The sequence below is a fragment of the Lipophrys pholis genome, assembly GCF_963383615.2.
Source record: "Lipophrys pholis genome assembly, contig: SUPER_23_unloc_1, whole genome shotgun sequence".
In the NCBI taxonomy this organism is placed as follows: Eukaryota; Metazoa; Chordata; class Actinopteri; order Blenniiformes; family Blenniidae; genus Lipophrys; species Lipophrys pholis.
The window spans coordinates 844,232-857,727 of NW_028292329.1; the positions used below are offsets into that span (position 1 = coordinate 844,232).

Sequence of the window (13,496 nt, forward strand, 5' to 3'; positions counted from 1 at the left end):
CAAGAAGCCGTCTATCTACGGTACACACCACGGCACCGGTCACAGCACGATACACAGCGACACGGAGAGAGGAATCGTGTTCTACAGACCTGCTGCATAATGCCTGTGGGCGAGCGCACCTGAGCGTAGGCATCTTGTGGATCTTGTTGAACATGCGGTCCAGCCTCTTGAGGATGAGGATGAGGGCGGGGCGGACGGCCTCCGACGCCCAGTCGGTGATGGGCAGCATCTCCATGATGTAGCGCCGCAGCCCGCGGCTCTCCATGGTCAGGGTGTCGTAGGGGGCCAGCTTCAACAGGGCGTGGGCGATTTCTGCCAGCCTGGCCAAGACAGTGAACAAAGGATTTCTACAAGAAATACGTCATTTTGAGAGGTTTTTTTTCTCACGATAGTACATATTCTTTTAAGACCGTCTGCACCCGGCAATTGTCAGCTTCCGAGAAGCCTTCAGAGACGAAGACAACAAGTTACAAAACAAAACCAAAGCAAAATTTGATTTTGGGGTAGGGTATGGATCCCTTGCCCCTACCCAAAACAGGGTCTAAATCCCAACCTCCTACTTGAACCAGGGTTTGAATCCCTGCCATCTACCCGAACCAGGGTCAGAATCCCTACCCCCTACCCGAACCAGGGTCTAAATCCGGAACCCCCTACCTGAAGCAGGGTTTGAATCCCTACCCTCGACCCGAAGCAGGGTTTGAATCCCTACCCTCGACCCGAAGCAGGGTTTGAATCCCTACCCTCGACCTGAAGCAGGGTTTGAATCCCTACCCTCGACCCGAACCAGGGATTGAATCCCTACCCTCGACCCGAAGCAGGGTTTGAATCCCTACCCTCGACCCGAAGCAGGGTTTGAGTCCCTACCCTCGACCCGAAGCAGGGTTTGAATCCCTACCCTCGACCCGAACCAGGGTTTGAATCCCTACCCACAATCCATTCATCTGTCTTGTCCTTTTCTCTCCTTCTATCGCCGAACTGCAACAGAAACAGCAGAAATTCTCCACCTCTGACTCTGGTCCACCAGGTTTCTTCCTGTCAAAAGACTTTTTCCTTTCCACCGTCTCCTCTACTTGCTCGTGGGGAATTGCCGGGTGTTTTTTTTGGTGAAAGTATTTTGAAAGGACTTCATTGTATACGGCCCAAAACAAATAGGATTTAACTGTACCTGCCCAAAAATATCCCTCAAAGATACCTTAAAAAAAAAAATTAAAAACCACAAAGACTTGCACTCGGTTCTGGGTGAACCTCATCACCTCATGTGCGACTTGATGTCCAGCAGCTCCAGCGCCGTGACCCGCGGCTCACCGGCCACGTTCTGCAGGATTTTGAGCCGGGGTCCACAGTGCTTATAAAACTCGGTGCAGATGTTTAAGAGGGACTCTCGAGGCCGGCGGAACTCCTCCCGAGCGATGCGCTCATCCAGCTCCTCCCTCGGCATGCCCTGGCCCTCCTCTAGGAGGTGCAGGTTATCCCTGCAGAAAAACAACCCACCCCCCCCACCGTCAAGACTCCAGAACTAAATCTCCGGAATCTGAGAGCCAATGTGACGTGAATGTTACCTGGTGTTGACTCCTCCCGACATGGCGTGGTTCGCTGTGGTGCCACTTTTATGGCCTTGATCACAGCGGGACAACTGGGGCGCCGTCATTGGCCTGTAGAGGAGGCAAGACATAGCTTCACCACAAGGGACCGCGTTCTATGGGTTATTCCGTGACTCAAGGCCCGGACACAAACCTGGTGAGGGTCTCGGAGCTGTACAGGAGAGCCTGCAGGGACGTGGCCAGAGCAGCGATGGCTGCGATCTCGTCCCTGGCAGCCGAGGCGGACTCCATCGTCACCGTGTTGCTCTTCAGCCTCTGGAGGAAGCAAGGCACTAAAGCCTCCAGCACCATCAGCATCTGGAGACTGGAGACATCGTTGGACGTTAGCGCGAGAAGCGAAAGACACGAGACGAAGTGAGACGTTATTCCGATGATTTTTTTTTTTTTAGCAAAACCTCCGAAAGGATTCAGGCGCGTAAGCGACGACGGTGACACACAGCTTGATGGCCTCGCTGATTGAAAAGGTCAAATCTTCGTTGCCATAACAGAAGTCTGTGGAGAAAGAAAAAGAAAGAAAAAAAAGAAAAAGATGAACGAGAATGACATGTGGTATGTTTGCAGCATATTTTCGCAAAAGTTGAACTCATGAAGACTGGATTCCAGGCATGTTTGACGTAAGATAAGCTGACATCGCAGCGCACTCAACATTAATTGGATGTGGCGTCGGTCGGAGTTTCTGGGCATCACAACTGAACTCCAAAACAACTGTTCTCTCTGTACTCGGTCCGATGTGACCCCTACTTACGGCAGCGACTGCAGAGAGAATATGACGGTTTTTACCAAGCGAGCGGAGAGGTTTCTCAGCTTTGACCAGCTCCAGAGCGTCCAAGGCGTCCTGGGTTTCACCTTCCAGAGACACGAGCAGGTCGAACAGGCACTGGGCCGACACGCCCTTGGACAGACCGGTACTGGTGCTGGTCTGGAGGAAGGAGACGGGGTTTATATAGAGAGAGGCTACGAAAACAGGCCAAAGTTAGTCAGGGTAGATTCCGGCCTTACGGTGAATTCAAGCAGCGGCGCCACACTGGCAAACAGCTGCAGGATGAAGGGTTTCCGATGGAGGATGTAGAACTGCCGGCAGCAAAATTCGATGCCCTGCCTCAGCAAAGGGTTGCTCTCATAGTCGGCGTAGACCTGTCACAGAGACAGAGGGGAAACACTCCATGATTCCCTCCACAGAACTCGCTCGAAGTCAATCCTGAGCCCCACGGGGGAACGCCAAAGATTCATGGCGGAGTGGCGAAAGGTCGGGCCGAGGTACCTGCAGCATGGTGGGCAGGATCCACTGGTATCCGCTCAGGGAGAAGAGGTGGTTGAAGTGAACAGCGGTATTGATGGCCGTCGCGGTGTACTGCCTGAGGAGGGCGCTGTCCTCCGGGTGCAGCAGCAGCGCCCCGTTGAAGACGTTGAGGAACAGCATCATCTCGTCGCCCCACGGATACTCGCTGGGCATGCCCAGGAACATTTCTTCCAGCAGCTTGATCCACAGCACCTTGTGGAGAGTGTCCAAGCCAAACAGCTCCTTCCCTGAGACACGAGGAAGAGTAAGCTGTAACGAGGAGAACCATGCACAAAAACGAAGGAATTTGGTATTCGTGTCACCTTGTGGCTCGTTGAAGAGGGAGAACTCGGCGTCGATGGCAGTTCGTGGGAAGGAGGGCAGACGGAGGAGGTCCTCCTGCAGCAGGGAGACGTGGGATTGCTTGTGCACCGCCGGCATGTGTTGGGTAAGAGAGATGAGGAAGAGGACCCGGCCGACCTCCTCCAGTTTCCGAGAAAACACCTGGAGGAACAAAGACCATCTTGTGTAGGGTCGTGCAAGTCTGCCGAGCGCTCAGACCTCGGAACCAGCTCTACTTTTAAAATGAGGTTCAACCTGGGACCTTTTCCTTTGTCTTCCATGTCCCCTGGACACTTGTTGTCTCGCAGCCGAGATATCGTGCGCATCCCACCAATGCTGATGTGTGCATGTTCAATACGTACCTAGGAACCTTGAACAATCACTCGTTCGGAATGGGACCTACACGTGTAAATGATTAGAAACTATTTTGTGGTACCCCTAACCCGAGGCCCTACACTATGTTCTACGGACAAGAGAACAATCTTAACATAATTTAGCATCCGTTTGAAATCAAAAACACAAATAGTAATTTGTTTTATACATTGTAAATGAATTCAGGCGTCAAGGGGTTCAATTCCACCAAATGAAGGCGTCTTCCTCATGTTGTCTGTTCGGCTCTCGCTCTCTGTACCTGAGTTTTCTTTCCGTTGTTGTATGAGTTTATTTTTCGCCTCGTATCATTTTTAATGTACTGAGCTCATTTCATTCGACGCCATTTTCTGCTTTTACCTGTTTCTGGATGAGCTCTTGCCCTTTCTCGGGAAGCATGTGGACCAGGTTGAGCTGTGGAGAGACGGACCTCCGAAAGGGATAGATGTCTCTTACGTACGTCTGAATAAGCAAGAGAGAGAAGAAACAGATAAACCTCCAAGACTAAAACTGCTGCAGTTCTCTAGTACGGGATAAGGACAGAAATGAGCAGCTCCAAAGTGTTTGGCTGTTTTCACCTTGGAATAATGGATGAGGTTCCAGCGTTTGTCCATGAGGAAGTAGTGGGCCGACCTTGCCTCGGGAATGTTGAAAAATTCAAGACACTCCTGACGGGACGAAGGAGACACCAGGGACACCCATGAGGTCTGGCTCCTGCTTTTTCTAGGACAAGTTACCGGTATTGGACCACTTACCTTCAGCAGGGCTTCAAACTGAGTGTCCTCGTGAACAGGAAGCTGTGTCGGGATGTCACACTCGTTCTGTCCGTGGACCACCAGGGTTTTGGTTCCTTCATCAATCAAGCAAGAGTGTTACAGAAAAGATCCTCCTCCACAATGGCGTGACTAAAGATGATTTTATTTATTTATCTATTTATCTATTTATTTATTTATTTATTTATTTATTTATTTATTTATTTATTTATTTATTTATTTATTTATTTATTTATTTATTTATTTATTTATTTATTTATTTATTAATTTATTCAGTCTTCATTTATTTATTTTGTTATTTAGTTATTCAGTCATTATTTATTTATTTATTTAATTTATTTATTTATTTATTTATTTATTTATTTCCAAACGTGCAAAAACAAAGAAGAAGCCAAACAAACAGAATGAATAAAAAACAAAAAAGAGACACGTGCGTGACATCTTCGAAAATGGGGGTAGGAAGAAGTATAACTTTTTTAATCCTACCCCCTTTACATCTTTATCAGTGCAAATCACTTAAAAAAATACATCTATATATACTTTTTGTTTGTTTTTCATCGTTCTTAATTTACGTCAATGTTGTTTTATCCCACCCCCAAATAAGAAAAAACAGTGAGGATGTATCCGGACCGATTGTTTCCACTCCATCGCTCACCTGGCATGGACGCAGTGACCAGCAGCTTGACCTCACACTGCTCCTTCTTCATGGTCTGCTTGAGGTCCTTGAAGAACAGCCCCTCCACGTACCCCACCACCTCCCACAGGAAGGTCAGCGTGGCCGAGATGGCGTCCATGCCCCATTCGCATGGAGTCCGCACAAAATACATGATCAGTCCCACCTTGGCGGGAGTAAGAGAGAGAGAGAGAGGGGGGGATTAGCTGAGGGATTGAAGAGAACTGGAGAGAGAGTTCCGTGATCTGCTGCTTCACCAGGTAGTTGAAGAGGATGTGGGAGGTTTGTGCCGGCAGGTCGCCGATGTTGAGCAGAAGCTTCCTCAGCATGTACATCAGTTCATCCTGCCGGTTGCTCACGGTCAGCTTCTCCAGGAAGTGGCGGAGAACGAGGGCCGGGTCTTCGATGAGGCAGTTCCAGAGGATTTGCTGAGCGACGGCGCTCACTAGACAAACATCGAACAAACAAGTTTTTTATATATATATATATATATATATATATATATATATATATATATGCATACAAGGAAATCAAATAAATTGAATTCATGCCCATTCAAATTTTTCCTACCGGCAACGCCGTCCTCTCGGACTTCCCCGTCTTCCATCAGGTGGACTATCGGAAGAACGGCGGCGCAGATGCATGCTGGGAAGACAGCTTGGGGCGGCTGGAGCATGTGGTGAGTGGGAGTGTGCTCCGTTGTGTTTTCTTCGTCTGACAAAGAATTGACGGCGATTAAGCGAAAAGGTTGATGGTTCAAGTTAATAGAATATAATATAACATAATATAACATAACATAACATAACATAACATAACATAACATAACATAACATAACATAACATAACATAACATAATATAATATAACATAACATAACATAACATAACATAACATAACATAACATAACATAATATAACATAACATAACATAACATAACATAATATAATATAATATAATATAATATAATATAACATAACATAACATAACATAAAGTAACATAACATAACATAATATAATATAACATAACATAACATAACATAACATAACATAACATAACATAACATAACATAACATAACATAACATAACATAACATAATATAATATAATATAATATAATATGGGCTGATTTCCAAGAAAGTAAAATAGTATAACCACTTCAGGATCCGCCACCACTGACCAGAAGATATCAATACTATGATACTCGTTACTATGGAGAAGCTCACGTATAAGTTGAGAATACAGGAATTAATCTTTACTAGGAACGGGAAGAAATGGCTAATAAACATGCAGAAAACCATAAACAAGAGAGACTCCATTGGGACCTCAAATTTCCAGAGGCCCGACCGACCCCAATATTCCCAGTTGGTGAATAATTTGTGCAGTTGAATGTACAAAATGAAATAAAAAGTGAGGGGGAAAATGTTGATCTGTTCACAAATCTTAACAATTCCGACCAAAAATGACAACAATGTCGACATGAAGACACTTTTAAAGGGGCAAATCCAGTGAAATGTCTCCAAAGGAGCTGTTGCATTAAGGTTTGTTTGTTGTTTTGTTTACACCCTGACAGGGAGGTCCGCTCTAATGCGGGTGGTTTGGTATTCTGGGCTTATCGATTCTTCTTCTACCTTCAGCACTGGCCAGCGAGCGGACCGACCACACGGAGCCGCGGCGGAACGAGTAGTTCCGGTGGGAGTTGCTGGAGGCGCACGACGGGCTGACGGACAGGCGGCGGGACGCCAGGTTCACCACTTCTTCTGCTGGCGGGGGACGAAAAAAAAAAAAAAAAAAAACGACAACAGGCTCATCAGGGTGCAGAGTGCAGGGCGTTCATCGGCGCCCCCCCCCCCCCCCCCGACCCCGGACCCCGGACCCCCACCTTCCTCCTCCTGCTCGGGCGGCGGGCTGCAGGTGGGCTCGTAGCACGCCTCCTGCGCCACGGGCATGGCGGTGATGATGCTGGCCTCGCGGCCCAGCCGCCGCTTCTCCTCCTCCTGCTGCAGGTTCTTCAGGATGTGCTCGGCTCGCTGGTGGGAGCGCGACACCGCCCGGGCCGAGAAGGATTTCTACAAGGGGGGGGACGGGGGGGGGGACGGGGACGGGGACGGGGACGGGGACGGGGAGGGAGGCAGTCGGATCACGCGGTGCGCGGGCGTAGCAGCGGTTGTAGAAAGACACACGGACGGAATGCACAAACAGATTAGATCGCTCAGGAACTCGTGTGCACAGCTACTCTAGACTTAATGGGCGAACATCTGCGGGAGCGTTTAATAATGTAGAATGACTGGACGACACATCAATACAGTAACTCTCCTCCAGGGGGCCTCAATCGCATGCTCTAATGCCATCCTGAGCAACACTGTTGGCAGCGTCCAATCGACTTCAGTCATGACAAATTGTGACACAGATAAACGTGTTTGGACTGGAAAATGGAGAATTTACTGTATCTTGTGTACAGTAAATGCCTCACTGCATTCACACAAGAGCTCATACACGTACATGTCCAAATATAGGCTGGAGAATGCATGAGAATGGGGGGGGGGGGGGGGGGAGGGGGGGAAACATACACAGCAAAGTCATTCTCATCCAATGACCATGCATCAAAAAGCACAACACGCACAAAATGTCTGTATGTCCGATGCATGCTGTTATTTAAGTTTCAAAGCAGGTGCTAGGGTACTTTATCTCTTTTTTTTCTTTTTTTTTTTCTTCTTTTTAAAAAAAAAAAAATAAATAAATAAAATAAATGTGGTGTGTATCAGTGATCAAGATGCAACTGTTCGAAATGACCCATGAAACTGCCACAGCTTCTGGTCCATGATGAAAACCTAAAGCTTTTCCAATGGAGACCACTTCCACCCCTCCTGTCCTTAAATGATCTGAGGTAACAAGATGCATCAGTACAAACATCTGGACAGAAATACCAACTTACTATGGCATGGACTGACTGAATTAATGTGGGGTACTAAAAACAAAGACAGTCGATAGGTAAATTGTAGGGCATGTGCTCGCAGGATTGTCATCAGAATGTCAAGAAGAAACACAGCTTCATAATCACGCTTGCTAAGAAAAGACACGGCGAAATCGGTCGCTCTAGTACAGGTTAGCAATTCTAAGCAGATTTCTTGGCGCGAGCGTCCACTTTATACAGCTGGGTGTGTTTTAAAGGCATGATCTGGGGCTAGATTCAAAATTAACCCTTTTAAAAAAAAAAAAAAAAAAACCCACAATGGTTTGGGGAGTTCTTTTTTTTTTTTTACAACACCAGTGCAGGGTTAGTTCCAATAAATCCCTCCAATCAATTAGATTTAAAAATACACAGACAATCCTAAAACTGCATAAAACAAATGGTTTATATTTTATAGCTGGTTTTTTTGGTGTTTTTTTTTTTTTTTTAAACCAATTGGATAACACTGGAGCCCAAAACTCCTACTTGAAAGTACAAAATTTCATTCTACATTTACAGATGTTGGACTTAATCAGAAGTTCTAAATGTGGACATTTCTCGAATTGTCCTTTTCCAGTCGAAACCCTGCAGTGGCATTCAGTGACGCTTCAATCCGCGGACTTTTCAAAGGCGTTTGAATGTTATTTTTACCATTAGTAGCAGCGTTACAAGCGTCGTTATGCTCAATTGGGCAGCCGAGCCGAGCCGGACTTACAGACTGGTCTTCGTTGATGGGGTCCTGGACACTCCCGGTGTTCTGAGGCACCCAGGGAGGGTCGAATATGGGAACGCAGGGCATGCCCAGTATCGGGGACGGGAGAGTGAAGTTGATGCTGGGTGGTGGAATCTACGAATAAAAAATAAAAATCGAGAGAGACATCTCATTGAGACGTCTTATGACGAGCCAACAGAGCCACCGAGGTGTTCGCTGGGTACCTTAAAGATCTGCTGGGCTCCCTCCTCCATGCGGGGCCACACCTGGTAGCGGAAACGCCACAGGGTGTAAAACTTGAGGATGGAGTTGATGCGCTGGCACGCCTCCTGGTGCTGGAACTCGGCCATCATCATCTCGGTCACCGCGTCGGGGACCTTCACGGCGCACAGAAGGAACATGGCAGCTGGAGGGGGTGGTTAGGGGACGGGGGGGTGGGGAGGGGGGTTTCGAAAAGGGCAAAGCGAGGGAGTCAGCAGGATGTAGGAGACGGGGGTGAAACATAGCTGAGGAGGCGGAGAATAATTAAGAGGCATGAGGAAAATGTAGGTCGACGCCCGTCTCACCCGCAGCGGCCGCCATGTGTTCGTCCACGCTGAGCAGGAGTTCCCAGGCCGCCGGCTGGATGTCGCCGTACATGTCGTCCGTCAAGATCGGGGCCGCCTTGATCAGCAGCGAGAGAGGAGCTGGAGATAAGCTCATCACCTGAACGGGGGAGGAAACAAGGCGATAACAGTGTGAACGGGCCAACGACGGAATGTTTCTGAACTCCGTTTTTAAAGCGGGCCCGAGAGACCAACCGACCTGGTTGCGGATGTACTTGAGCATGCCTGTGTCCTTCTTCCCTTCCGTGTTGGAGTCGGTGGGTCTCCTCTTCATGGACGGCGTCCTCAAGCACGACTTGTCCGAGCACTGAAGGAGAAAGAACATCGAAGTGACCCCCACATGTCAACGCGAGGACTCCTCCCGCCGTTGGATTTGCGGGTTCGACCGTCCACCTCTTTGCTCTTCTTTGCGCGTCCTCCGATGTTCCCCGACGAGGCGCTGTCCTCCCGCAGGCTGTCCACGCTCTCGCCGTACACCAGCTTGATGGCGCGGACCAGTCGGGCGCAGGAGCGGCTGTGGTGCTGGTAGCAGCGCGGGTGGCAGAAGTCGATGTGCGTGCAGATGAAGCTCTGCTGGTTGCACAGCAGGATCATGATCTGTGTCGGGAGAAGACGGCGGAGTCAGTGTCGGCGGCGAGGGAATCGTCGTCCGCCTACGCCGGTTGACGTACGTGGAGCCAGGACATGTTGCTGTGGTAGTTGTCCTCCGTTCCCCCCGAGCCCTGGCCCTCCGGCTCGATGCTGGGCTCGCTGGTGCTGAAAGGACTGCCTGCAACAGCAAGCAGGATTCAGGTGAGGAGGCTGGGATTATTTCTCCTTAAAGACGAGTACTAATACGAGTACTAACCTTTCGCTAAATGCCGCTACCGAGTACCGATGCGAGTACTTATTAAACGCCTAATTCACTCTACGTTTTGCTACGCGCACCTCCAACAGCATTAAGGCTGATTCATACACCATAAGGACAAGAAAATTCGGCGGTCCGGAGTCCTGCGCATGCACGTTCTCGCTCGCTTATGACCGTATCAGGAATATTTGAATTATGTTTCGCGTGCAAACTCGCAGCTCGGCAACGTGCGTGACGCAAGGCTCCCGCAGTTAAAACCGGAGCGTTGTCGTTCTCACTAATGTTGAGGAACCTCCAAACCGGGGACGCTGCTCGTGCTCTCTGCCGACGTTGCCGACGGATGATGTCACGTGGTCCTCGCCGGGTTGTACGGACCTGATACCCGATACCGTGATCGGTGCATCCCTAATAATTTAACTAAACCTCCAAACAACTGAACTGAGAATGAAATACTACCTCAAAACAGCATGACTACAGCCCCCTGCGATGGTTCAAACGTTGTACAAGAGCACAGGTAAAAACATCAAAGCCTCCTGGGTAATGAAAGCTATGTTTAGACTCTCGGCATCATTCGCTCTCCGGCGGTGAAGTGTTTGTTTCATCTACAATTTACCGATGTCAGTAACAGTATCCCTGCTGTGTGTTTGTGATAGCAGGCCCTCTTCGTTCTCGGACTCTGAGTCCTGCCGGGACAGCTTGGTGCTCTTCAGGCTTCCCGCCCGGCGTATCGACGACAGGGAGCCGCCTTTTTTTACCCGAAAACTGCGGGCCCCTTTGATCTGGAGGAGTCGGGAGCCGCCGATGCGTATCTTCCGGACAGGTACTGGAGAGCAGGGAAGCGGGGAGAGATTATCTAAAATCAACCGTGAGCAATGAGCGAGATGGGAACAGTGGGTCGGTAAGCGACTCCGAGTCACATTGGGTTCCACCTTGAGCCTCCTGGGTCTTCTTGTCGTCACAGGTGGTGTCCGACTTCAGAGTGTGGCTGCTGCTGTTGAGCGAATCGCGTCCGTCCTCGTCGTCCAGGATGCCGGCGAAGCTGATCTTCCTCTCGTAGCGGTGGCGGCCGAGCTCCGGGTCCAAACGTAGGCGGCAGCTGTCCAGGTCCTGCAACATAATACGCAATGTCATTGATCATTGTCGATCAAATCGTTGTTGTTTGATCAAAACCAAATAGAGAGGACTTCTGACCACGAGCGGTTCGGTGCGAGGCCGCGGTAAGCAGGGGAAGGTCTCTCGCAGGAAGGTGGTGATCTCCAACAGCAGCTGGCAGGCAGCCATCTTGAGAGCAAACGGGCAGCCACATTTTGTCGGATTGACTGTGTCTTTGGGGTCAGAATAGGAAAAAAAAGGACCAATATGGTAAGAAGATTCATATGTCGCAATAGATTCGGTGGTCCTGATGCAGCCTCGACAATACTTTAGTCTGATCCAGCAGTACTTTGAAATGTTAAACTACCGCCATTCTCTAATCCAGATGAATAGATATTAGTTATAAAACAAACATTCTTCTGCACTCTGACTCACTGTCATCCAAATAATCCTCTTCCTCATCTTCCTTTCTCATCCTTCGCTTGGTCTCTTCATCATAAATGTATCCCAGGATGTTGGCGGGAGTTTCACTGTCCGAGTGGCACAGTTCACTGAGCCTGGTGCCGATCGCCTGAGAAGGTTAAACACATAGAGACTGACGCTTAGGTTAAGGGTTAGGGTTAGGAATGTGGTGGGGTCTGGGGTTAGGATTGGGATTAAGGTTGAGGTTATGATTGGGATTGCGGTTCAGGTCAGGTTTATGGTTAGAGTTGGGTTTGGAGTTGGGATTAAGGTTAAAGTTAAGGTTGAGGTGGGGTTTGGAGTTGGGATTAAGGTTAGAGCTGGGTTTGATTTTGGAGTTGGGATTAAGGTTAGGGTTGGGTTTGGAGTTAGGATTAAGGTTAGAACTGGGGTTGGGTTTGGAGTTGGGATTAAGGTTAGAACTGGCGTTCGGTTTGGAGTTGGGATTAAGGTTAGATTTGGGGTTGGGTTTGGAGTTGGGATTAAGGTTAAGGTTGAGGTGGGGTTTAGAGTTAAAGTTAGATTTAGGGATTATTGTCACTTTTTGACCAAAAGCACAATGAAATTCGCCCCTTGTCCATCATGGTGTCCCCCGCGCAAAAAGAACAAACAAACAAAAAAAAAGACAATGCAATTAAGAGATTTAAATTGGCATTAGGGATTGAGGTTAAGATTTGGGTTGAGGGTAGGATTAGATTTTGGTTTAGGTTTAGGATTATGGTAGGAGTTCAGATTTGGGTTTGGATTGGGGTTGGGGTAACCAGCACACATTCATTCTTCATAGGGCGTCTTCATAGATAGACAATTGAAGGATTAACTCACGTCCCCCCAGTGGCAGAAGTGCTTGGCAGCGTTCCACTGCAGCTTCTGGTTTCTTTTGTTCCCCACGATCGGCGATCGTCCGCGGGACAGTCCTCTCTTGGTGATATTGACATGGTGGCCTTTCATCCATTCTGGCCAGTTGCCACGGTTACAGCGGTGGACAAACCTGGCGCACTCGAGGAAGAGGGAGGCCCGCGCTACAACCGGAGCTTCCTGCAGGAGGGTGAATGAATGAATGAGTGAGTGGGGGGGGGGGGTCACGTTAAGACGCGGGTTAATTCATTGTGTGCTAATGTACCAGGTCCAGAGCGGCGGCCAGGATGGAGGCGTCCGGGATGGTTCCCGGTTCGCAGCAGTTCAGGAGGAACTGGAAGCGCTTCATACCCTGGCGGATGGCGCCCAGGTTCACCACGTTCTTGTTCTTCATGGCCTCCTGGCTGGCTGCCAGACGCTCCTGAAAACCATGAGGTCCTGAAGGACAAGACGAGGAGTGTAACAGGAAGAGTGGAGGGAACTGTTTACACAAAAAAAACCAAAAAAACCCTGTACGTTCCAGTTGTGACATCGAAAAGGTCAAGGACATTCGAGGACATTTAACAAATAGCACCAAAGAGCCACTGACAAATGAAGCTGAGTGAGAGATGGCACACAGCCATCGGCGGCGGTTACACTCGAGTCTTGTGATCCGGGAAAACCAAACTGACCCGATGGACGAGGGCATTTTCAAACGCTTCACATTCGAGACGGACAGATCACTCCGCGACAAGTGGAACCACCGCCGAACGGAGGAAAGCTGCATGTGGACCATTGCGTTTGTCACCGATACTCAGGCACCGGGGAAAATACCACCAGACGTCACCACAGAAGAGACGGAGAGCGCACCAACAGCGTCATGCTCGACGTAGCACCGGGAATATGCTCTGCGGCAGAAAGATGTTTTTTTTTTTTTTTTATAGATGGGAGTTGGCTGGCC

General features: G+C 49.0%; 1 protein-coding gene across 1 annotated transcript in view; it reads right to left on the bottom strand.

Annotated features, from left to right (window-relative positions):
• The window catches only part of unc80 (unc-80 homolog (C. elegans)), a gene marked incomplete at both ends in the record, with an annotated part of 42,052 nt that overhangs the window by 9,850 nt on the left and 18,706 nt on the right, over positions 1–13,496 (bottom strand). Inside the window, 30 exons of the mRNA XM_080493602.1 lie at positions 90–320; positions 1,254–1,472; positions 1,560–1,652; positions 1,735–1,905; positions 1,997–2,093; positions 2,382–2,520; positions 2,601–2,735; positions 2,863–3,128; positions 3,204–3,384; positions 3,952–4,053; positions 4,170–4,259; positions 4,347–4,441; positions 5,020–5,203; positions 5,295–5,482; positions 5,608–5,751; positions 6,665–6,796; positions 6,916–7,102; positions 7,969–8,001; positions 8,699–8,830; positions 8,920–9,101; positions 9,262–9,400; positions 9,500–9,607; positions 9,694–9,897; positions 9,972–10,069; positions 10,761–11,000; positions 11,077–11,254; positions 11,339–11,472; positions 11,675–11,810; positions 12,524–12,736; positions 12,822–12,994. Coding sequence (XP_080349728.1) covers positions 90–320; positions 1,254–1,472; positions 1,560–1,652; positions 1,735–1,905; positions 1,997–2,093; positions 2,382–2,520; positions 2,601–2,735; positions 2,863–3,128; positions 3,204–3,384; positions 3,952–4,053; positions 4,170–4,259; positions 4,347–4,441; positions 5,020–5,203; positions 5,295–5,482; positions 5,608–5,751; positions 6,665–6,796; positions 6,916–7,102; positions 7,969–8,001; positions 8,699–8,830; positions 8,920–9,101; positions 9,262–9,400; positions 9,500–9,607; positions 9,694–9,897; positions 9,972–10,069; positions 10,761–11,000; positions 11,077–11,254; positions 11,339–11,472; positions 11,675–11,810; positions 12,524–12,736; positions 12,822–12,994 — 4,624 coding nt within the window. The remainder of the gene's footprint in view (positions 1–89; positions 321–1,253; positions 1,473–1,559; positions 1,653–1,734; positions 1,906–1,996; positions 2,094–2,381; positions 2,521–2,600; positions 2,736–2,862; positions 3,129–3,203; positions 3,385–3,951; positions 4,054–4,169; positions 4,260–4,346; positions 4,442–5,019; positions 5,204–5,294; positions 5,483–5,607; positions 5,752–6,664; positions 6,797–6,915; positions 7,103–7,968; positions 8,002–8,698; positions 8,831–8,919; positions 9,102–9,261; positions 9,401–9,499; positions 9,608–9,693; positions 9,898–9,971; positions 10,070–10,760; positions 11,001–11,076; positions 11,255–11,338; positions 11,473–11,674; positions 11,811–12,523; positions 12,737–12,821; positions 12,995–13,496) is intronic.